This window comes from Urocampus carinirostris, chromosome 3 (genome assembly GCF_059441175.1).
Source record: "Urocampus carinirostris isolate Australia breed hairy pipefish chromosome 3, RoL_Ucar_1.0, whole genome shotgun sequence".
NCBI classification, from domain to species: Eukaryota; Metazoa; Chordata; class Actinopteri; order Syngnathiformes; family Syngnathidae; genus Urocampus; species Urocampus carinirostris.
In genome coordinates this window covers 38,485,727-38,511,145 of record NC_142351.1, presented here as the reverse complement: position 1 = coordinate 38,511,145, position 25,419 = coordinate 38,485,727, and the positions used below count along the sequence as shown (strand labels likewise).

The window sequence follows — 25,419 nt, the reverse complement described above, 5'->3', positions numbered from 1 at the left end:
CGTTAGTGAAAAAAATCTTCCTACTGGGTGGCAAGAACCAGAATTGCATGGCATCAAAATTGAGGAGGATTTTGAGCCTGTTCATGTTAAAGAGGAGGAAGATTTTAAAGTGTTGCTAGTGGGCGGGATCCGTTCAACCATCAATGATCTAGGTCAGGGGCAGCTAACCCGGTCCTGGAGAGCCACACGTCCTGCACGTTTTGGAGGTTTCTCTGCTCCAACACAGGTGACACCAATTTTCAGCTTGTCAGCAGGCTTTGTGAGAGCTTGATAACGATCCAGGTGATTGGAATCACCTGTATTGGAGCAGAGAAACCTCCAAAACATGCAGGACGTGCGGCTCTCCAGGACCGGGGTTAGCCACCCCTCATCTAAGTCAACACGATAAGAACAATTGGCAGGAGCCTCTAAGTTTCAGCTCCTTTCAACACAACGATGACACGTCCGACTTTGCAAACAGTGAAAGCGACAAACAGTCGGAATGTGATAACACATGTTCTCAATGTGGAAATATTTTTCAAAAAAAGGCTTATATGAAGACTCATATGTCCACACTGGTGAAAAGCCTTTTGCCTGCTCAGTTTGTAGTAAAACATTTAGCTGGAAGTCTGCCTTAAAATTACACACAAGAATCCACACTCGTGAGAAACCTTTTAAATGTTTAGTTTGTGGTAAAGAATGCACCCACAAAATACACTTGAAATCACAAACACTGACACACACTGGTGAGAAGCCGCTTGCCTGCTCAGTTTCCGGCAAAAGATCCCCTGTGAGTTGGAGTTAAAAAGCCAGGAGAGAACCCACTCTGGTGAGAAACCTTTTTCCTGCTCAGTTTGTGGTCATAGATTTAGCTGGAACAATGACTTAAAATTACACTCAAGAATTCACAATGGTGAGAAGCCTTTTAAATGTTTAGTTTGTGGTCAAAAATGTACCCTCAAAAAACACTTGAAATCGCACACACTTACCCACACTGGCGAGAAGCCTTTTGCGTGCTCAGTTTGTGGTATAACATTCACTCAGAGATGTAACTTAAAGTTGAATCGCTCTTCCCCATTAAATCTCTCAAACTGATGTGTGTGTCTGCTTGGATCCTGTCCCGCAAAACATAATAATGTAATATTTGTTTACATGCTCATTTTCAATGTTTTTGCCATACTACCAAAGCAAGGCCAACATAAAATTCAGCTCACTTCTCATAGTGTAATTCTAAATGCTAAACATGAAATAAACCTGAGTTGCGTTTAGCTAACTATAAGAACAAGACTCTGTTTTTAATCATGTTAAGTGTCCTTTTTATTAGGTACAAACTCTTTAGAAAATGTGAAAAAACAAACACAAAACAGTGTTATCAAGTCCACAATCCAATTAAAGTATCAAAAATAAGCTAACTTGTTTTGCTTACCTATAAAACACAAACATCTATATAAAAATATAAGAAAACCTAAAAGACACAACAATTGTAAATGAATAGACGCGAATATTAGGCTAAGTATTAAAATGAACAACAAAATAAAACAGTCTTCTTTTGGTCCTTTTAAGGCATAGGAGGGAAAAACACGACTTTTTTTGTTACTACAGAAACATGAGATTCAGCTGAGGTAAGGTGTGTTTGATTTTGGAGACAAAAATTTATACATATTAAAAAGAAAACCAGATCCTTTAGGTTATCTTTGTAACTAAGGCTAGACTAACATTTTGGAACATCATGTTTTTGTCGTTGAGCTAAACAGATTTGCTAAAAGACATTATTTCTTGAGACCAAGATTTAAAAAAAGTTCACCAAGTGTGTTTCCATCTGAGATTTTTAAGTATTGTTATCCCCTTCAGGAAAGATGACATAAATCCAGTGATCATAATATAACGGATCCAAGTGTCAACTTTTTTGTTGCGGATGAGGGAAATATTAGTTAGTCCTCTATCATAAAAAAAAAACTTAAGAAAAAGATGCTCTCATCAACTACTTCCCATCGCTATCATTTCTTCCTACATAATTGGTCTTGCAAAAACGTTTTTATTCTAACTATAAAACTAAACAAAGACATGCTGGCCAACAAAAAATAACAAGTCCCTCCAAACTGGTGCAAGCCATTCAACTTGGGATGATTTGTATTTTCTATTGTCTAATTGCTGGTTTTCCATGTGTCTCACATTTCTTGGTTACAGATTACTTTTTAAATGACTGTTTCAAGCAAAGTCTTTTGCTCGTGTTGACCCTGCTGAGGGTTAATTGGCTGGTGAGAGTGAGATCTATTTACTATCTTTGGTGTTTTGTTAAAAAGTGGTGGTATTCTGTCTTGTCCCACTTAGGGTTGGTCCTTAATCGCAGGCGAAAAAGTCTTTGAGGGGTGCGAAAAGATGTCGGATGACAGGGACACTCCAGGACCGGCCTAGGAGTTTCTGCCGAGCACCTCGACCCATGTTGGACACGTCGGTATAGTGGACTGGGAAGCCGAAGATCCTGAAAGAGGTTTTGTCAAGGTGAAAAACTAACATCCACCACCATGGGCTCAATAGCTAAAGCTAACAGATAACATATACAGTGTTCCCTCGATTTCCACGCTTTATTTGTTCCACCATATATATATATATATATATATATATATGTTAAAAACGTCATATTGAAATATAATATTGTGAATGTGTTTAATTGCTGTTGAGATTGTCATGATTGTTTTCTGTTTTTAGTGTCAATAAATTTGTTCAAACCCAAAAAAATAAAAATAAAAATATATATATATATGCACACAATAAAGAGAGAGAGAGTATATATACATAAACTCTCTCTCTCTCTCTCTCTCTATATATATATATATATATATATATATATATATATATATATATATATATATATATATATATATATATATATACAATAAAGAGAGAGAGAGTATATATACATAAACTCTGGCTTCCTTGATAAAAAAGCCTTATGTGTATTGGTGGATTTCTCCAGGATATTTTCTGCCCCCCATTTATAATGAATGCAACAGTTGCATCCATCCATATATAGTTTAAGTCTATTCTTTCTGTTAAGCCATGTACAGCACAACTTATATACCGTACAGACAGGACAGAGCACTGGAGCTCACTTTTAGAACGATCGGTATTTTGTTGATTATGGTGAGTGAGATGAATGAAATCATCGTTTCTTTAAGGTCAAAAGTTTAATGTGAAAATGTCTATTTGAGTAATATCTCTCTTTGTGCAACCCCAATGGAGACAAAAACTGGTAGAACTAATTAAGAGAAAAAAATCAACCGATGATGTAAAGCCAAACCACGATATGTTGAGGGAACACTTTATATTCAAAGGCAAGGTAAAAGTTTTTCAGAGTGTTTTCTATTATTATTATTTAATGTTTTTTTTTAATGTAGGAGGGAAAGAAGATTGAAAATGAATTTTCCTGTTAAAAAAAGATGTAATTGTGTGTTTACCGTTCCAGCTCAGTGCACCATAAGATGTCCTCTTTTCCATTCATCAAGACAGGGAAATGTTGGTCCTTGCCTTGTTTAATGGAGTTGGAGCGTGTGGTGATGGTTCGCACCTTACCGAACTGAAATATAGAGATAAATAAGAAGTTACTGCTTTTCAATAGGTCCATAACTATGCGGTAAACCCACCTTTGCAACCCGCCCATGTTCCAAGCAGTCTTGAAGCTCCAACTTATCCATCCCAGAAGCACAAAGTGGCCTGGCATGGAAAAAAAAACATTTCTTGCAAACAATTAAAAAATCTATACTTGGAATGTCTTTTCATACCTGTTCATGCCCGGCAAGTTACCCCAAAAGTATCTAGCCCGGTGGGCTGCAGTCACTTCGATGGCATCAATCATTACTGGGTTACACTGCAAAACAAGCTCAAATTATGTTTTAAAGGAACATACCTAAACGATTAGAATTTTTCGGGAGACATTTTTATGTTAAGATGACAAAAAATATTGGTGACATTTTTCAGTATTTAGGTGATGGATAGTGATTTAAACACAGCAAAACCTTCAGTCAGAAATTGGAAGAAGTAAAAAGTAAAAAAATATTTTTCTGTTTCCATAACATAGCTCATTTTAAGATTTTTTTAACCAAAGATTTTTTGAAGAAAATATTTTTTTGCATTCACATTGTGGTAGATTTAAGTCCCTCATTGCTTGTACTTGCACATACAGCAGCTAGTCCAGAAAAAAATGTTAAGAAATAATATAGTAAAATTTGAAAAAAAATAAATAAATATAATATATATAATATAACACTGTTATTGTTTTTTAGCAGACATTTTTCCCTAGATAGGTATTTTTTTATTTTAGTTTATGTGTTTTTTAACATGTTATCATTGTTTTGTACTTTATTTTTTCCTTAATATTATTCCCCCCCCCAAAAAAAAATTATACGGTAAAATAGGATAAATATTTTCTTTCCAAGTTAGATTTTCTGTTTTCTGTTAGTAGATTATATATATATATATATATATATATATATATATATATATATATATATATATATATATATATATATACTAGTATATATATATATATATATATATATAATTTTTTATATAATTTTTTTTTTCCCCCCAAGAAATTAATGTTCTTATTTTATTATACACTTCTTAAAACATTTAATTTTCTTACTCTACCATATGTTTCTTTGCATCTGTTTCAAAGTTGAAATGAGAAAACATAATTTTTTACAACTTTACATTTTTTTGTTATTTCAGCACAGGGGTGGCGAACCAGTTTGACACAAAGAACCGATATTTTTAACTGTAAGAATCAAAGAGGCACACCACGCACTGACCTGCCATGACAGACAGACACACAAACACACACAATTAAAAACATATTATTTCCCATAACACACTCCTTTCCTTACAATACAACAAGTATTGTTCTTGTGTTGATTTCAAGGAAAGTGTCCATCCTCAATACACACAAAAAAAACTAAACACGAAACAAGGCAAAGTGCCACAGTATATTCAGGGTTGGTTAGGGTTATTTTAACTGGATTACTTCCAATTAATGTTGGATTACTCCAATACCAAATATGCTAATAAAAGCCAAAAGAAACTAAATATGAATAAAATTACTAAATTTTGTTCAGGCTTGGAATACATGGAACAGCAAAAATGATGTTGGCAAGCTGTTTGTATTTATTTTCATTTTGTTTCTGTCGCATTTTATGTTAGTTTTGCCGGTGATCAAAGAGATCAAAGCCAGGAGATAAAGCTTACCACGTGTTGTGAGTCATAAATTTATTCATATTTAGTTTATTTTGTCTTTTATTAGCATATTTGGTATTGGAGTAATCCAAAAGTAATTGAAAATATTCCAGTTAAAGTTACCTTACCCAACCCTGAGAATATAGAAAATATGATGAGGCAAAGAGCCGCATTCTTATTGGCGAAGAGGCGCATGCGGCTCTAGAGCCGCTTGTTCACCACCCCTGTTTCAGCAGATATTTTTCTTAAGAATTCATTTTCCAAATTTATCATGAATTTCTTTCCTCAGCGTTTAAAAAAAATGAGAATAAAACATTGTAAAATAAGATAAATGTAAATCATCACAAGTAAATGTAAGTGTTCTATTGGCAGATCTTTTTTTTCTGAGGAATTGATTTCCTTATTTTACTATACACGTCTCTGAAATATTTTATTTTTCTTATCGTAGTATATTTTTTTCTCAATGATTTTCTAAAAAAATAGAAGCATATAGTAAAAAAGAAATACATATTTTCCCCCCAGGTTTAGTTTTCTGTTTTTTTTAAGCAGATAGTTATTTGTATTATATTTGGTCTGGTTAAATTATTTTATTTTTCTTATTTCATCAAACGTTTTCACTCATTTTTTGCAGCTCCGCATTACAAAAAATCAAATTATAAATAAAGGGAAAAAAGAGGAATTTTTTTTTTTTTTTTTTTAAGTCAGCAAATACTATTTTTTATATGTACTATTAATATTTTATTTATTATCTATTTATTCGCAGTGCTCTGTTTGCTAGTATAAAATGGTACTACCCGGTTACTGGGTCTATTTTCTATTATAGGCGGTCTTTTCGGTGGTTAATGTCTTAATATGTAAACAATCGGTTATAGATGAATTATGTCCGAATCCATTTAATTTGTTGTGATGCGTCGTAAAACAAAGACTTATTTTAACAGACATGCGAGGAAGCCAGCGGAAGTTCTCACCTCCAGAAAGCGTGAGATATCCCTTTTATCATTGACGCCCATGGCGACAACGTTCTCGAACATCCAAAAGAACGGGCGATTCTCTCTTTCCTTCGGTTTGGCCTCGCTTAGCAGACGGTAAAACTCAAAAAACAGCCTTCCTGTGCCTTCTGGAGAAAAACAAAACAGAAATCAGATGAGTTCTGTCATATTTGTTCTGTATGAACAACGAACAACCTTAAATTAAATCCACCATACTGTTACCATTGTTTTCAAACCTTACCAAAAAGACCCTTCCTGGCTGGGTTGACAATGGACAGGTCGTTACATGGACTTCCTCCTATCACCAGATCGAAAGGGCCCCATTCTTGAATCTGAACCAGAACAGCAGCAGCGTGTCAAAATTATGAAAAAAATACAGCTAATACAGCGTCCTTGCCTTAAAATGTTTTTATCACTTTGCAGTGTAAAAATGTTTTTTTCAACCCCTCCTTACGACATTCTCCTCTCTGTACGGCGTAAAACCAGATGCCTGTCTGCTATTGGTTTGCATCACGGCGTCATGAACATGCTGATTTGCTAACAACCTCCCACAATGCCTTTCAGTTCAGAATCTTGTGTGACCTTGTGAGTTGGTGATTAAAATACAGTCATTTTTGCTACAGTATTGGTTCGCTATGGGTTCCAAGGCTTGCAGTGATGCTTAAGGGAGAAATAAAAATAGGAAAGAAGTTCTTTAAAGCTCAATAATGTATTTAATATAACAATGTCATAGAAAACCCTCATAGTTTTCTTTTCTTTTCAATATTTGATACAATGAGAAACAAAACATTTAATTTTTTTTATCATTGAAGTAATATTATTCAGTGTTGGTTTTCAGTTTAATTTGGAAACTTTTTATTTGAGATATTCCAATATATTTGTGAGTGAATAGTTATATAATTGATTTTGATCAGTTTCGATATGAAATAATAATAATTTTGAATAAATTGCATAGTCAATAACCTGGGATGTATGCCGATGGAGATTTTTCGTTTTCCGGAGTTCCGTTTAGCGGAGTGGATGACGTCACACGCTAAGCCGGGAATCGAAGAGGAGGTTAGCTCCGGTAGCTACCGGTTGCTCCAGGTAGCTCCACGTTAGCATCCGAGATGCTAGACGTGAGCCACGTTTTCGTAAAACACAGCAAACTGCACTCCCTGTACGCTTTGATGTTTTTCACCAGCACAGCCAGTTCGTCGGTCTTATTTGGTAAAGAGTTCACATTTACCTCGATTACGGACTGTACAGAAGACTTATAACGCCGCCAGCCGCTTAGCCTTAGCTCCGGCATTGCATCTACGATAAGGCCCCCTCATCACGCCGGCGCGAGAATTCTTCAGGGCAAAGAGTTAATTCCTCGGATAAACGCATTTTTGTGCGTGAAACCCCATAACGATATGATAGAAAGAAATCCAAAGTGTACGGACGGCACCGAGGACTTATAAAAAAAACCCCCTAGTTTTTCTGACCCAACCGTAATACCGTAGTGGGTTCAAGAAAACCGTACTCATTACGGCAAAACCGTAGTACTTGGCAGGTATGTCTTTAGAACAAGTTGTAATGTCTTATCTGAATCCTCACTTTTCTGTCCTTTTTGCAAGTTTAAATTACAAAGATGTCTTCTTACCTTATTTTGAGTGTCTACTAAACTTAAACTTATCAGAATCCCACTTCAATGGATGAAAGAAGTATGCCAAGTGTCTGTTGTAGTTAAAAGAAAAACAATATTGTGTTCCACAACAACCCTCACATTTTTCCTAGTAATGTTTCGGACATCATGGACGTATTGGATCTTTCCTTCGTGTCGGACGACGCCGACAGAGATGGAATCTTCGCACACCTCAGATGCGATGTACTGGTCCACTTTAAAGCCCAGATCTCTCAGGACCAGGTAGCCTGTGAAAACAAATACACAAATATAGTCAACACCAGATCTTTTTGGAGTGCTTACCTCGCTTACCAGTGGCGATGCCGTCAAACAGGGAGAGAACTCGAATTGGTCGCCTCTGCTCTGCTGGAACTGCTGGATAAATCTTTGGTGTTTCCTGAAGGGGCATTAAGGCATTTTCAAGTAAGGCTCTTGTGATTAATGTATGGAGACTAGCATTATCCGTTAGCATCATGGATGTTAGCGGCTCGCATTGCTAATGCAGAAATCAGCATTAGCAATTACTGTCGCAGAGGAGTAGATGTTGCTATTAGCAGGTAGCAGCAATAACGTGAGTGTTATTGGCTATTCAGGCTAAGCGGTATGGCCCAAATATAAGATCTGGATTTTAACAGATATTCCATTTGAATCAATTTTAGACAAACCAGCAAACCCATCCAAACAATTATTTATTTAAATAAAGTTTGATTATATTAAATATTCACTGCAAATGTTTAGAAAATAAAAACTGGATTTTACACCAGAGGGTACCAGGGGACTAATGATAAGCTGCACCTCGTTAAACTCCTGCATATGAGGACAGCATGGACAAATCCCCAGTGTTGTATTGTTGACATTTCTTCCCGTCTGTGTCGCTTCTCTGAACCATTGATGCCTGCCTGTGCCTAGTCAGACTTTTGTATTCTTGACTCTTTGATTTTTTGTTGGGACTGTGTTTTTGTTTCTGTTATCTCTCCGCTCCCTGCGGAGTGCTTTTTGTTAGTATACCACAACACTTTTGATGCAAATACAACAAAGTACTAATTCTTGGATACTAGGATTATAGATAACATAAGAAACGTTTTAGCTTTTATCTCATAGTCCCACTACGTTTAGTAAATTAGCATTAGCTAATTAGTCTCGCTGAGGCGTGGACTCTTAGCATCTAGCAGTATCGTTCCTAGAAATATGGCTTTAGCATTGGCAGCCAGCATTCCAGAGGTAGATGTTAGTCTTTGTGGCTAGCCTTTCCAAAACATGCAATCGTGAATCAAATGTTGGGATACAAATGAAAAATGTTGTATTTGTACAAAATTGGTGAAAGCCACTTCATGTGTTTCAATTACTCACAAATTCCTGTCCGTTGTCATTAACAAAGAACTCCTGCAGTTTGAGGCTCCAGTCATGGCGGCGCTTCAGGACACCGTATGCTAGAAGGGGCTGGCACATGTAGCAGCGCCAAGGGTCCAGGAAGCGAGCGTTGTTGGACGCTCCGTGGTGCACCAGGATGTCCAAACAGTCCACACAGAAACACCTAAAACGTTGCACAATTGTCAATTGTGGTGTTTTAATAATTTTGTCAATATTTTTTACATTATGACGTTTTTTGTAATTTAAAAAAATGTTTTTGTAATTATTTGTATGAAAGATGCATGAATATCTTTTTGCAGTAATTTGTGAAGAATGAACCATTTTTTCATGATTATTTCTCTTCATAAACTCATTTCCTAGGGAGTGATTTGAAATGTTCCATATAATTATTATCATTTTACATCAGGAATGTCCAAAGTACGGCCAGGTGGCTAATTAAGGCCCGTGATTAAATGTTTCTCAGGCCCGCGGCTTCTGTCATAAAATAAAAAATATGTGGCCCGTCGGTAATGTTAACCGCAGTATAAAATGAATTAGTACAAAAAAAAAAATCACCATTTCACCAGATGATGGCAGTAGCCCTTAGGCTTACTTGGCCCTGTTTTCTGTGAGAATTTTAGCCCACCCTATTTCTGAAATGGCGATTCTATACTTGAAAAGTGGAAATTAGATGCTACAAGGCGAGCTACGAGGTCGCAAGCTGATTGCCAAGCACTGCAAACCTTTTACGGAGGGTTAATTTATTAGAGACTGTTCAAAGAATGCCAGGCTAAATAGTTGCCCCTCACATATTTTCATCTTACCAAATCTGGCCCGCTTTCTGAAAAGCTTGAACACCCCTGTTTTACATATTTCGTTATATTTCAGATTGCTTGGTTAGAATTTATGTACACATACACATATACAAGGTAACTTGGTTGGTTATAGGCATTATTTTTCTTTTTTCACAATTTTATTTCAATAAATTTGACAGTAATTTCAATAGTTTCTTTTCAATAATGTAAAAGAAAATAGCTAAAGTAAGCACAGTTATTGAATTTAAGCATTTTTCTTGTTAAAAAAGACATATTAAAATAAGAATAAAATGTTTAAACGTAATATTATTATCAGGATCATTAACATCTCATCTCATCTCATTAGCTGCACTTAGCTTATCCTCAGTAGAGTCGCGGGGGTGCTGGAGCCCATCCCAACAATCATCGGGCGGTGGGCAGGGGACAACCTGAACTGGTTGCCAGCCAATCGCAGGCCACACAGGGACAGACAACCCGCTCGCTCGTTCACACCTAGGGACAATTTGGACCGGCCAATCCACCTGAAATGCATGTCTTTGGAATGTGGGAGGAAACCGGAGTGCCCGGAGGAAACCCACGCAAGCACGGGGAGAACATACAAACTCCGCACAGGAAGTCCGGTAGCTGGATTTGAACCCACACAGGAGGTTCCCAAAACCTTAGAACTGTGCCGCACACGCGCTAACCACTGCACCACCGTGCTGCCTCATTAACATCAAAGTCATATTTTTTCTTATTTGCAATTTTTTATTGCTTTTACGACACATTACCTCCTATCTCTCAGTAAAGATAACTTGGTTCATCTTAATGTAATATTCTTTCCTATTTCACAATATTATATTACTTTTTTTGGGGGGGATAAATAAATTTAGCAATATTTTAAAATAGTTTTCCCAATACTGTTAAAAAAAATAAAGGCAAAATCATCTCATATGACTGCCAGTAAATTACTTTACCAATTTTATGTACATTTATTGTTAAAAGAAAAGTAAAATAAGAAAAAAATAGCATTTTAATGAATATTATCATTATTAATATTCTTGTTTTATTCCATTTGTTTTTCATTTCACTCTTTACCCTGCGTATTTTCTCACTAAATTTTTTTCCACACTGAATAAACAAGCACTACAATAAGATAAATTGTATAAATCTAACACTTTTTAAAATGCAATTCTCTTATTTGAACCAATAAGCAAAAAAAACAAATTTTAGCATTTTTTTAATTTCTAAAATAATAATTCTTAGATTGTAACAAAAAAAAAAAAAAAAATAATAATAATAATAATAATAATAATAATTTAAATAACCAAAACTAATTGTCAAAGGGACAAGGATATTTTAAATCATTATTTCAACTTTTTCCCTCATTTTTTCCCCCAAATGTTCTCTCAATATTTTAAATGGGCGTGTGTATATTTTTGTTTATCGTGTATTTGTGTGTGCATGATTAACCTGCAGCAGTTGGCGTTACCGCACAGCAGAACTTCCCGTCCGCCGCAGCAAACAGTGCAGTAAGATTGGTAACCGTCGTCGTCGTACATGTAGGACGTCTCCAAGTACACATCCTACACGGAAGTACACTGCTATGTTAGCTGGGGTCGATTGCTAGCTAGCTAGCATCTGGTACAAAGTTTGTCGGTCAGCTTTTTGCATATAGTGATGGGCAAAGTGAAGCTTGATCAAGCAATGAGAGCTTAAGTGACATGTGTCACACAACGGTTCACTACTCAGTGTTTCATTCTTTTTTTTTTTACTGACGTCCGCTGCAGTACTGCAGTTTCGCAGCTTTTTTATTGTGATGTCGCAATGAAGTCCTCAAGAATCAATAGTAGTTGTTGATGAATTGTTTTTTCTCAACAATTAAAAACATCAATGCCTTCATGTTTTTTTTAAAAACAACTTTTTATTTATTTGTATTCACAAACTGACAAGAAGGCTGACTATGTATGACCTCATTAGCCATGAATAACTGACTAACTTGCTTACAACAAAAAAAAAAAACTTTGTCACAATCTGTGTGGAAAAAATGTCTGTCTCACTCTTTCGCTCCCCGTCTCTTCTGAACCTCAACTCTGACGCGAACGAACTGGCTTTGGAGCTGGCTCAATCAGAGCTTTACTCCCTCTAGTGATGAGTAAACATACTTTTTTTTTCATGGATTCTATGTTGGTAAATTAGTATACAGTATAAAAGGTTACAATGTTCTTTTGTCATTCTGTAGATCTTTAAATGTAATTTTCAGGTATAATGTGTTTCACCATTAGGTTATTTTTACATTAAAAATGTAAAGTTTATTCTTGTATTTCATACTTCTTTTGTTGTTGTACTGAAAAGTACATATCTTTAATTCACATTTCGATATTTTAAGTGTTTTTCAGAGATTTTGAGTTGCTTCACCTACAGTTTCTTACTATAAAAGGTTCAAAGTGTAAATGTGTTAAAAGTGCACTGCAAAGTGAAAAACATACATGCTAATATAACTTAGTAGAATATTAAATTGTTTTTAATGATTTACTTTTGTGTACATTATTACAAGTATTATAATTGACCCCCTCAAAACCTGGATTTTTATCCCTAGCTCTTCTCTTATTTTTTTCTTGCTGTTTTCTTTTTCCAGTTTTTTGCTTCTTTTGTTTCTTTTTTCATTTATGTCTTTTTTTCTCATGATAATTGGGAATAAATAAATAAATGAAAGGGACCAAAACAATCTGAAGAGCTGCTCAGGAGCTGAAAGAGCCAGCTCTTAGTAAGCTTAGCCAAAACAGCCGGTTGTCTAAAAAGAACCAGAATTCCTATCACTTCTCTCCTTGTGTTTGCACTGAATTCATCCCAGTCTCACAATGGATTAAGCCCTTTCCCTACGGCTGCGTGACAAGTCAGCAAAAGCGAGCGATGGCCCGAGCTTTGTCACTTGATCGAATCCACTCGAGTAGCTGGCGTCTAAACGAAGCTTAATTTTCACGGCAACGCAACACTACATCACCGATACTCGCTTCGAGACGGGGCTTCATTTGCCCACTCTTACTTGAAACAAGCTTAGAAGCCACACTTAATTTTGCCCATCACTACTCGCATTTAGTACATTTGATTTTAGTGTGCTCGCTTCCTGTGCAATCCTCCCTGCTATTGTGTGTTTTGAGTAGTTTTGGTTTGTTTTGTTACCTTGCACGTTTGGCATAAGCCTCCTTCAAAAAGTGGGTGGAAGGTCGCTGCTCTCATCTTGCCACATGAGAGACAGAAATCTGACACAAACACACACACATAACTGCTCTATGAGTACCACAATCTAAATATGAGAAGTATAAAAACGATTTACCTTCTATACTTCTTTTATTTTTCAAGACTTCATTGACCATTTGTTCTGGAAGTAGAAAACACAACAGTAACTTAGAGGCAAATTTGAATTTGTGAACTTAGCGATACGATATACACCTTGATACAATGGGCACGATATGATTGTACCCCGATATGATTCCATGGTATTTTACGCAAAAACATATACAGACGCTGCCCGACTTACGAGCAAGATCGTTCGTAAGTTAAATTTGTTCGTAAGTTGCTTCAGTGCTATATTTTGTATGTTTAGGATTTATATAAGTATGTTTAAGGCTTGTATGAGTAACCTGAATTGTTTTGTACTAAAAAATAAACATTTCATAAAATAATATGCTCTATATAGATAAATAAAGTTAAGTGTAACTTACTTTTGGAATATAAGGGTCAAGAGGTCCTAGAGATTGGCCGAAAAAATGCGATCCAACCATTTTCTTAACCGCATCAAGCTTTCTTATTTCACTCTGATTTCAAAACAAACGGCTCGTCTCTTTACACTTACCACCAACCATTTTGAATGGATGCACGAGATATAAAACAATAAAAAGTTCTATAGTATAGACATGGTATAGACAGTATAGAATGTTTACACACGAACTAGGAAGAGGAAGTGATTTTTTTTCTTCCGCGTGGATGCTGGGTGACCTCTCACAGCGCCACGCGGTGGAAAGAAGGACTACAGCACTGTCCTGTACACGTTGCACAAGACAAAATAAAACTTACAGCAATGTCCGGATATTTTTCGACATCCCGAAAAAAATGTTCGTATCTACGGTTTTACGTAAGTCGAATGGTCGTAAGTAGGGTGTGTCTGTACTAGGTCCTTAATGCTCATTTGTTTCTGATAAACACATATTCGTATATAAATATTCGTCAAAGTACAAATATGAACACAAACATGCAATCAAACAAATGCGACTTGCTAGCACGACGGCGGCTAATGGCTAGCCTTACATTGTCTAATAGCTAGCGTGGGTGAAACAATGACTAAATCCAATTTATCCCCTTTTTCCCCAATATTACCCCTTCCCTTTTACCCCTTAAAGCGTGTTCACAATGAGGGTAAGAAAGTCCTCATCATCAGCAAAGCGTAGAGAAAGCTGGAAGAGTGAGGGACACAAACCCCATTTTATTAAGTCAGTTCGCGAGCACCCAGGTTTCTCCCTAGCCAGGCCAACTCGGCATTAGCGACCAGCTAAAAGCAATCGCGAGAGTCAATGAACCGATAGTGTTCTTGTGTTGTGTAAAATAAAATCCTACAGAGCGCTCTGCGGGACAAGGAAATGCACAGAAGCGCAGGAGAGGTGTTTTTAGCGGACAAGGAAGAATAAACAAGAGTGAAGTGAGTGCTTGCCTGAAAATTTTGTATATTTATTTTATTTTGCAAGTGCAACAATCCAGTTTACTGTTGTCATCAGTTTGGATGTTACAGTTCGGAATTTTTTGAAAATCAAACAATAATCAAAAAAGGAACAAACAATTGTCACATATGTTGTGTCACAACATTCACATTTCTAAGTGATGATGTGCTATTCAGGAAGTTCGTTCCTATTTCCAAAAGATAAACAAGACAAAGTAGGTAGGTGAAAGAGAGAGTAATGGGATTGAGCCCAATTGTATTAATTTCTCATGAATAGAATATCGATAAATATAGAAGACTTAACAATACAAAGAAGTGTATCATGTATTCATATTTTCATGGAAGCTGCCAGAGCGCTTAATGTCAATAAGTCAAAAGACCACAAGAACACAGCGGTGAGCTGTCAAAATGGCGGAGAAGATAAAAAAGGAATAACAATGAAAACCAACTCAGAACTTCAGTGGTGGTTTTGCAATATCTAAGAAAAAGTATAAAAAGCTTCCCTCAAATGTTGCTTACATACTTTTGCCAAAATGTACCTTCTGTCTATATTGTCCAGAATATAAAGTTAATCTCCAGCTTCTCTCTCTCTCTCCCTCTCTCTTTCTCTCTCTCTCTCTCTCTCCCCCCCTCTCTCTTTCCTATCTCTCCCTTGACGTTAACTTACTTGGTCACTCACTTATTTTCCTTCTCTTGGCTGATGCCATTATCTCGATTTCCCTGCATTATTTTCCACTATTACGACTCAAACTCTTTGTTTTATTAATACCTCTGTCCTCTTGGTTCTGTGCTAGTTTGTTGCCTTTCTCATTGCCCTCCAAGCACCCCTTGTCACAGCAGTATTGTCTAGTCAGTGTCCAGAACCACTGGCTGATGTCCCGGACTACAAATACCGCTTGAATAACTTTTGGACTGCCGACTTTGTTGCTTGGCCTCACTGGATCTCTGAACCTTTTGCCTGTTTGGTAGCACTTGTTTGCCTCTGGCGCTCTAGACACTGTTGCTCTGCTGCCTGCCATTCCATGTGATGAATCCAGCCCTAAAAGGGGACAACCGTGTATTTGCACTAATCTGTGCTACAGCACCTGTGCTTCCGCATCATCTAGAGCAAGTCAGTCCCTGACATTGTCATCACACAAAATTTACATATGAAAGACAGAAAAGAAATCTACCATCCAACAACAATACATATTTATCGATATCTTGAACCCAGCTCTAAGAGTGAGCATATCCTACAATTGCCGTTTTGTATAATTTATTCTTACCTCTGCTGTAAGACTCCTCAGGCCCGACTTTGTTCTTGCACAAACTCAATCTGGGCTGCTTGGCGCTGGGCCGATAATCAGGCAAGGAAACGTCCAAGACCTGAATGTCCATTGCAGAATTATCTACAAAATATAAACACACAGTCAAACCAACAGCATGGCGTGAGTGTTGTGACCGACCAGCATTGGCTCACCGGCCCCACGGGTGGGTTTGAGTCCCTCTTGGCCTTTGGGCAGGAAACCTTCTTGTGCCCAGTCCATCAAGGGTTTGATTTGTTCGTCTGGGTTGTCTGATTCGAAGGGCGGGAACTTCTTCCCGGCCCGGGTACTGGCCATCTGGATAGTAACCACATAGCACAATAATTTTTGAGCAAATTTTTCAACCTTATTTCGCCTCTATTTTTTGTCTTGTTGTTTTTAATTATGTATAGACAGTTGACCCCTGGGATGCAACGTCCACACCTTACAACCTCACATTACAATTTGGAAAAACATCTATTTTCGTCCCCTTAGCATTTTCCCAACTATATGACATCAACAAAAAAAATATTTAGCAGGCCCAAAAAACCTCTAAAATTCTAATTTGGTTTACCTGCGTATGACGAGTTTTAGTTCTAAGATGCCAGTCTGCTATTGGTCAAGGTCATATAAGATGTCGTGTGTGGCTTGTGTCACTGCATCATGAAAACTCTGATATGGTATTTGTTGAACTCCCTCCCACAGTGAGGGTACAGTAGGTAATACAGTACGAGGTAAGACAGTACAGAATCTTGTGAGATTACTAAAGACTTTATGAGTAGGTGATTCAATACTGTTATTTTTTTAAATGTTTTTATTTGCTATGGGTCCCACGACTTGCAGTAATGCTGAAGAAGTTAAAACATGATAACCATGAAAATAAAGTCAAGCAATAAGAAGAAGGAACTTAAATCCCTACCCCCATTACATTGCATGGCCATAACCAATCGACGATCGTGGGTATTATTAAAAATGAGGTGATTAAAGCAAGGAAATCTTCTATGGACTTGACAGTAGCCACAAGTGGAAGTTACAAAATCTGTTTTATTTTTTATTCGTCATTTGTTCCCCCCTTTGCATCAACCCACTACTCCATTTGACCAGCTCATGTCCAGTCACACCAGAAGTATATCAAATTGAATGATTCCTTTCCATATATTTTTATTTATAGTGATATTTAATGATGTACAATATTATGCAGAAGTACTACTTAAAAAATAGTATTATTTAAATGTTTTTATTTGGGGTTCCAGGGGTTCGGAAGGCATTAGCTTATAACCGGGGCGGCAGTAGCTCAGGAGGTAGAGCGATCGTTAGGATTAAGGGATCCCAGTTCGAATCCCGGCTTGTCCGTGTTACATGCCGAAGTGTCCTTGGGTAAGACACTGAAACCCCAATACCCTCAATAAGCAGGTTAGCGCCTTACATGGCTGCACAGATCACGGCCGCTATTGGGAAATGTGAAGCACAATGTAAAGCGCTTTGGGAAGTCATTGACTTGAAAAGCGCTATATAAATGCAGATCATTTCATTTCATTTCATTAACCAAAGGTTTTTTTCCCCCTGCTATACGGCAATTTCCTTTTTGCAATTCTCACCTCGGATAGGATCAATGTCGCATCCCGGGGTCTACTGAATATAAATAAATTCTTGTCTTCTTTGTGTTTACAAATTTTCTATCATCATAAAAAATGGACAACCCTCCACTACTCTTTTTCCCCTGTAATTGTTTAGCCATAGATGTTCATAGTTTAGGGTTCACGATTCATGCTCTCTTAACCGCTAGGGTCTTGGGCCAGTACAGCCTGGCGGCGACCAATCCTCTCTTAGCCGTTTTTTGGGGTAAGGGATTGCTCCGGTAGAGGTGTAAAACAATGTTTAAATTTACCTCCAGAGCTTGGAAGATGGCCCTGCGGTAGGATACCAGTTTGGTATAAGATGCCTGATTGAAGAATTTCCCAAAAGCAGTGATAGAATACAACTTGTCAGCAGAGACCTTGGGAAGATGCAAGTGGTTAAAAAGGGGACTGATATGTGTTGGCATCTTGCGTTGCTCACCTCGGAAAACTTCCCGTCCCCGAACCACTGAAGCGTGCGCATGCCGTGGTTGGCCTGCCGTTTCCCGGTTGCCCGCCAGGTCACAACCATGCCGGGCCACCAGGAGTAGCCCTTGATCTTCCCCCACACGAGCTCACCCACGTTGAAGCCTTTATTGTCCTGCAGACACCCATTGGTAGCGCTACTACGCATCGATTCAGCTTAAATAGAAACAGCCTTTTCTGAGATGAGGCACACTTTTTTTTCATTAATAAAGGCACACGTTTGGTCGAAGTTTAATGTTTGTTAGGTTTTTCTCAAAGGTTCAAGTCAAGTCAAGTCATCTTTATTTGTATAGCCCTAAATCACGAAGAGTACTATTATGTTGCCTAAAGTGACAGTATCACATTTTTCTTATATGGTTCAGGAGGTAATACTGGTTATTCATTTTGGTCAACAATTTTGCTGTAATATGACTCTATATATATATATATATATATATATATAGATATATATATATATATATATATGTTTTCCTAATTATAGATTTAAAAATGTAATATGACTATATATATATATATATATATATATATATATATATATATATATATATATATATATATATATATATATATATATATATATATATAGTAAGATACGCTCACTCTTTTATATATATATATATATATATATATATATATATATATATATATATATATTTATTTATTTATTTATTTATTTATTTATTTATTTATTTCTCCCTAATTATAGATTTAAAAATAACAAAAATAATACTTAAATGAGCAAAAGGCTAAGGCTAACGACCCGTTTTTGACCACGGTCTGATCTCCCACTCCGGCTAACGACCCGTTTTTGACCACCGACCACGCTCTGATTCCCCTCTCCGGCTATCGACCCATTTTGCCCATTTGACCATGCTCTGATCTCCCGCCCCGAGAAATCCACTTCTGCATTCCGATCACGCTCCAATCCCGTTATCGGCTTGCTTCCCTCGTCCAGCGAGCACCGGATCGCTGGCGTTTGTTTCCTCACTATCCCAATAAACTTTTGAAAGAAACGTTAAGCGCTTGGGTCTACCATTTTTTCTGGCCCTGACAAAAATAGGTTAATATTATATATTTCATTGTACTACCTCATGCCAAGATAAAAAAAAATTAAAATAAAAATAGTGATATGTCATCTGGCAAATCATTGGAAGAAAGCAAATACACTGAACAATGGCATGCTTTTTGAGTGGGATTTAATTTTTGGGGAATGTAAAACTGTTAAAAAAACTCATCAAATAATGGGGTATTTTCTCGGGTGCACTACACCACATGAGTCAAACTCAAATGTGGCCACATCTTTTTTTGTGGCCCGCCAGAACTTGAAATTCTTGAGCGTCTAAAAATAAATGGGTTAAAAGAAGGCTTTGACCAAAAACTACATTTTCCCACAACGGCTGTTGACTAATATGTACAAAGTGACTGCTCAGCATTTCTACCCAGCAGTGTTTTCAATGCCAATGAGTGGATTTGAGAAATACGTTTCCCTAAAAATACGATTTTGTGACATTTAGTTTAAAACATATGTGTGGAGACATTTTTTCAATGCAACTGTAATGTTTGGGACATAATAATTAATGAACTCAGAGGTATTTTACATCAAGGAGTAGTAATATTTATTTTACATACCATTTAATTACATTAGGTTACATCTATAACTTACATCAGGCCCTTTGAGAATAGCTGATGTGGACCTCAGTGAAAATGAGTTTGACACCTCTGCACTTGGGGGGTTTGGGGTTTTTAAGGGTTATTGATCTATCTTCGTTATTCATTATCCATTATCCGTTATCGGTCAGTTCATTATATGCTACAAAGCCTAGGAGCCAGTCAGAGCACACTGGTTGAAAAACACTGATCTAGAGTAGAGTTACTTACATTATATTCAATGTAGGAATCACAACTTGAAGTGGTGGTGCCGCTGCTCCTGGCTGAGTCTTTGGAATCGTGCTCCAGTAACTCCAAACGTGGAATTTCTGGGACGGGCCTGGACGATACTGCTCGAGATCTGCCGCACTAATGGGGAAAAGCAAAGGTAAGGGATCTACGCGAGGATCAAAAATAGCTATGAAGATAGGTTGGATCTAGAAAGCCAAACATTGAAAATCAGATTTCAGAGTTGAGTAAACTGAATTTTCAGATTTGGTAAAAAAAAATGTCCTAATAGCATTTAAGACCGATATTTTTCGGGCCGAAAGTTGTTTGTAGACAATGTAGTGGGAAAATGCAAATGCAAAGTAACAATCAATATATATTCATTCATTCATTATCTGCACCGCTTATCCTCAGTAGAGTCGCGGGGGTGCTGCAGCCCATGCCAGCTATCTTCGGGCAGTGGGCTGGGGACACCCTGAATTGGTTGCCAGCCAGTCGCAGGGCACACAGGGACAGACAATTTGCCCGCTCATTCACAGCTAGGGACAATTTGGACCGGCCAATCAACCTGACAAGCATGTTTGTTGAATCTGGGAGGAAACCCACGCAAGCACGGGGAGAACATGCAAACTCCACACAGGAAGGTTCGACCTCATGAACTGTGCCGCACACGCGCTAACCACTGCCGTGCTGCCCCAATAATATATTTATAGAACAAATTTGGTATGATAAAACTACGAATGGTATTGAATGTAAAACAATAGATAGATGGATAAAAAGTTGAAAGTTAAATATTTTCTCTATCAAGTGTTACCAATGCCCAACCCTTATGCATTATTTTCCATTGCGCCTATCTGTTTTCATCTTGCATTTATCACACCTCTTCAGGGCAATCACAATATTGGTTCGAGAAGGAGGGGGTTGGGGGGGAATGCCAGAGAGAGACAGCATGCTCATCCCTACAGTAAATTTCCATTTGTCAGTGAAGCACACAAATGGTGAAAGTAATAAAATGCCTGCTTTTAGTAGAGTATAAACCCCAACCTAATAAAGAAAAAAAAAAGAAAAAAAATTGAGCGCGTCCAAGAAATGCATGTAAATCACATGTTATTCTCTCTACTATTTCATTTATTCACAGTATTAGGGAAGAGCTCATGTTTACTTGCCTGTCTGCGGGACTTGGCATTGGGCATCGGTCCGGCTTGGAAGATGGTTCGGGTCCGCGGCCTTTCTCTTAATGCCAGATGATGAGTCTTGTTCTTAACATAAACGGAAACATAGGATGGATGATTTTATTGGGATTCAGCGTTGGTTAAAATAGATCTGTGCTTTCTGACATACTTTACTCAATTGATCCCAGTTAGCGTTAGCCTCGTCGCGCTCAGACCTCTTCCTGGTCCTCACCACTCTTCGCAGAAAAACTTTATCATCTGAAGAGACAGAAAAAGTACAAATATTCAACTCACCCAATGCTAAAGACGCATTTTCATGTCATTGCTATTGTTCTACAGGAATTTGTGAGCGTGCGTGTGTGTGTGTGTGTGTCCCCTGTTTTTTTCCCCAGAATAAAAATAGATTTGCCATTTATATATTTTTTTTGTCTTCTGAAATGGACTGGCAGCAAATTAGTTGATTTACCTTAAAAATAAATCAATTTAATTTATCAGTGTGCTCTATTAAAGATGTTTAAAATAATAATAATAGTTTCCTTGAAATTTCACCAAAAAACAAATCCATAGCACAGGATGGCAAGTTGAAAAAAAGAGGAAATAATTCATATCTAGGTAAGAATGTGTCCCTAATCCATGAAAAATATTACATAAAATACATTAAAAATATATGAAATAAAACAATATTAATGCAACTCAATTTAGTTTACACGCACTTAAAAGAACATGCTAAAATATGTTAGGTAATATGGCAAAAACAGTAGAGTCAAATGTTTTTGGAATATATAGTTTTTTATGAAAAAGTGTGATGAATTAAAATAAAACAATCAGCAAGTACAGATATTTGTAAAAGAAAATTGAACAAAATGCTCTTAATCTTATTAAATGTAAAATAATTAAAACAAAATAAAACAGCCGGCATAGACTCCTGCAATGCTGCCATCTTGTGACCATAAGCATAATCAATTCAATGAAATAAATCATCAATTTAAGTTAAATAACCTAATTAATTAAGTTTTATGTATTATATGTACAGTATGTGTATAAAACAATGAAATGTAATTCATTAATAAAAAAACAAGTAGAAATTTGACAACAGTGTCCTTGAAATTTTACAATAAAAGGATAACACATAACAGCTGGGATAGACTCCCAAACTACAAAATGATTCATTTCCTGGACTATGCCGTCATGTGGACAGAAAAATTAATACCAAGTTTGGAGCTTGCCAAATGTTGCATCCGTTACTCGGCCTGGGGAAACAAAGGCTGTGATATTTTGTCGTAGTATAACTTGAAGAGGAGGACTTGGGCTTTTTGTGGAACTCTTGTATGTATTTGTACTCCTAACCCTGCTCACAAGTGTCACCTGTTGGTTGTGTGGGTCACTGGTTAAATGAAACATGGTAAAGCCTGGCAGAGGGATCTGACAAAATAAATACACTTTATAAGAGACAGAAATTACGTAGAGGGTTTAAGTAACGGGTTCAATACAGCCTTATGTAGCAGAGTAAGAGTACAGTTTCTTCTTCACAAATCTTTTCAATTAAAAGTGAAAAGAACAGTGATTTAAAAATACTCCTCATAGAACAATATATCCCAAAACCTACTCGTTGCTACCAGCCTCTGCATGCTCTAAAACAGGGGTAGGGAACCTATGGCTCGGGAGTATGGCTCTTTTCATGAGTACATATGGCTCTGAAATAAAATGTAACTATTGCACATCTCTCTGTGGCATTCCAAAGTCAAGTGATTTCATCACGATTTTGGTCCATATAAAGCCGAAGCAACTTAATGCAGAAGTTCGATAGGAAACCATTCAAATGGATAAATAAAAACGCTGGCAAACTACTTTGATTGGGTGAGCAGTACAGGTGGGCGGATCCCTGCACACAGCGCAAGGCACTTCCTTCTCTCTCTCGCTCAGTGCAGTCTACACCGAAAGTGAATATGACGATATGCCTATCGTTTGCATTAATTTGTGACATTTTTACAAAAGAACTATGCATGCACATTGTTTTGAAACCATTATTAAGTACAAATTTCATGGAAAAAATTGCCTCAACACTCTTAACTGAAGGTGGAAGACAAATTGTAAATGGCATATTTACATTGATTTGGGACACAGGATTTGGCATATTATCATTTCATACATTTGATTAAATCATCAAATGACACACAGTGAAATAAAATGTGTTGAAGAATTAGCTTTTGTATAGAGAGTGTGTTTGGCAGTTTTTTCAATTTTGTCTGAAAATATATGATGTGGCTCTCTCAATTTCTTTTTAAAAATTTTTTTGCTGTTATGGCACATTGGGTCAAAAAGGTTCCTGACCCCTGCTCTAAAACGTTGAGGTCTAAATTGTGTTCTGAATACAAAAATACATGTATAAATGAGGAGTTTTAAAAATGAATTGTCCTATGTTGCTGATGCAACAAGTGAAAATGTGAAATAGGGGGGTAAAACCAATTACTTATTTATTTTTTAAAAACAATAACAAAGTTTTTAGACTTATGTGTTTTCTTTTTTTTGCAGAGAATTTCACTTGTTTTTGAAAAAACCCTTTCACGTGGTACCGATGAAGCAGGGGTGCATATATGCGAGATAGCAAATATGTATAGAAATAGAAGCGTAGATTTCCGTGATTCCAAGTACTGAACGGGGCTTTTAACCCTGGGGATGTTTGGTGCTTCAAGATACTTTTACACTGTTGCATTTCCCGTGATATTTGTGGTTCTCGGTTGGTCGATTGAGGTATCAAAATGATGCCACAATTTACTTCCTAGTAAAGGGGAATTCAAAGCGTTCCTTTGCCACTTTTATTTTGACCTGCGCTCAAGCCGAATTAATCATCTTCTGAATCAGTCACGTGGTACACCCGCTTCACAGGGCTTCAATTGTCACCATGTACGTCCTCAACACACGCGTCGACTCGCCATTCACCAACCACACATCTCTATTTTACAGTTAAGGTGTCACACCAACATACCTCGTTTTGGCTGTACTTCACTAAGTAATCCTTTATATGGAAGCTTATGAAACAATGTACATATGTTCACTGTTACAACACTTTATGATGAAAACCCACAAAACATACTGTAAATACCTAACAACGCCAGCAAAGCACCCACAGCTATTTAATTGGGTGACCAGTAAAGATGGGCTGAGCTATGTACACAGCGCAAGACACCGATTCTCTCTCTCTTCATACGTCGATGTCCTTCTTGTTTGTGCTATTTTGTTACATTTTTACAAAAATACTTTGCTCGCAGTTTCCTTGGAGACCATTATTTACAACAAGAATGACGGTCAAAATGAACTTTAACACTCTTAAGTACCGTATTTTCCGCACTATAAGGCGCACATAAAATCTGTTTTTTTTTTTAAAAGCTGACTATGCGCCTTATAATCCGGTGCGCCTTATATATGGATCAATACTGAATTACAAGGTCTCGCAACTAAGAGAAGCAGCCACCGACTCTATTTTTCGCGTAGAAGTGCGCCGTGCATACTGGGAAATATTAAACAACGATTCGCTTTTATTTGTGCGTTTGTATAAAGACCCTGAAATGGCTCCTATTAAGAGACACGCTTACAACGCAGAGTTTAAACTCAAGGCGATCAGTCACGCAGTAGGACACGGTAATAGAGCAGCAGCGAGGGAGTCTAACATTAATGAATCGAACACGAGAGTGGCTCGAGCCGGCAGAATTAAGAGTCCCCCTAGGAACTCGCTAACTGAACAATGATTCCATGGGTGAATTATGTAAAACCCACTACAACATTTTACATTTTACAGTTATTATGTTATTGCTTTACTGTTATTGTTTTGCACTTGTTATTTTTGCACATTACGAGTGTCACTAAATTGTGATTGCACTAACGTTTTTATTTACCATAACAGTATCAGATTTTTTTTTTGCGTGTTGACTAAATGGAGGAAAAGTAAACTGTCATGCCTTGATGTTGTTCAAAGATGTTAAAGATGTGTCACAAAAATGCTTTACCTCAGAGAAAGTAATAAAACAGCTGTTTATTTATTTTGGGAGTGAATGGAGTTATGGAAAGCTTGTTTGTTATCAATAAAGTTTGACTGACCTATCTGACTGTTTTGTTGACATTCCCTTTAGCGCGGCACCTTCTAGAGGTTGCATAACGTAACTACATCCTCTACTGTAGTCAAGTCAAGTCACGTTTATTTACCGCAAATGGCCCTTAATCACAAAAATGTCTCGAAGGACTGCACAGAATTACAATTACAAAATTGCACAATTACCTGATCTT

General features: G+C 37.0%; 1 protein-coding gene across 1 annotated transcript in view; it reads right to left on the bottom strand.

The window, feature by feature from the left end:
- Nucleotides 1–1,363: 1,363 nt before the first annotated feature.
- dnmt3bb.1 (DNA (cytosine-5-)-methyltransferase 3 beta, duplicate b.1) overlaps nucleotides 1,364–25,419 on the bottom strand; it is a 41,414-nt gene continuing 17,358 nt past the window's right edge. The window contains exons 4-22 of the mRNA XM_088329988.1: nucleotides 21,308–21,396; nucleotides 21,133–21,225; nucleotides 19,970–20,107; nucleotides 18,048–18,206; nucleotides 17,878–17,985; nucleotides 16,166–16,307; nucleotides 15,972–16,094; nucleotides 13,330–13,374; nucleotides 13,176–13,255; nucleotides 11,466–11,578; nucleotides 9,199–9,382; nucleotides 8,161–8,245; nucleotides 7,951–8,096; nucleotides 6,442–6,532; nucleotides 6,180–6,328; nucleotides 3,762–3,847; nucleotides 3,624–3,693; nucleotides 3,438–3,556; nucleotides 1,364–2,461 (exon numbers count right to left, since the gene is read on the bottom strand). Coding sequence (XP_088186114.1) covers nucleotides 2,320–2,461; nucleotides 3,438–3,556; nucleotides 3,624–3,693; nucleotides 3,762–3,847; nucleotides 6,180–6,328; nucleotides 6,442–6,532; nucleotides 7,951–8,096; nucleotides 8,161–8,245; nucleotides 9,199–9,382; nucleotides 11,466–11,578; nucleotides 13,176–13,255; nucleotides 13,330–13,374; nucleotides 15,972–16,094; nucleotides 16,166–16,307; nucleotides 17,878–17,985; nucleotides 18,048–18,206; nucleotides 19,970–20,107; nucleotides 21,133–21,225; nucleotides 21,308–21,396 — 2,162 coding nt within the window. The 3' untranslated portion in view covers nucleotides 1,364–2,319. The remainder of the gene's footprint in view (nucleotides 2,462–3,437; nucleotides 3,557–3,623; nucleotides 3,694–3,761; nucleotides 3,848–6,179; nucleotides 6,329–6,441; nucleotides 6,533–7,950; nucleotides 8,097–8,160; nucleotides 8,246–9,198; nucleotides 9,383–11,465; nucleotides 11,579–13,175; nucleotides 13,256–13,329; nucleotides 13,375–15,971; nucleotides 16,095–16,165; nucleotides 16,308–17,877; nucleotides 17,986–18,047; nucleotides 18,207–19,969; nucleotides 20,108–21,132; nucleotides 21,226–21,307; nucleotides 21,397–25,419) is intronic.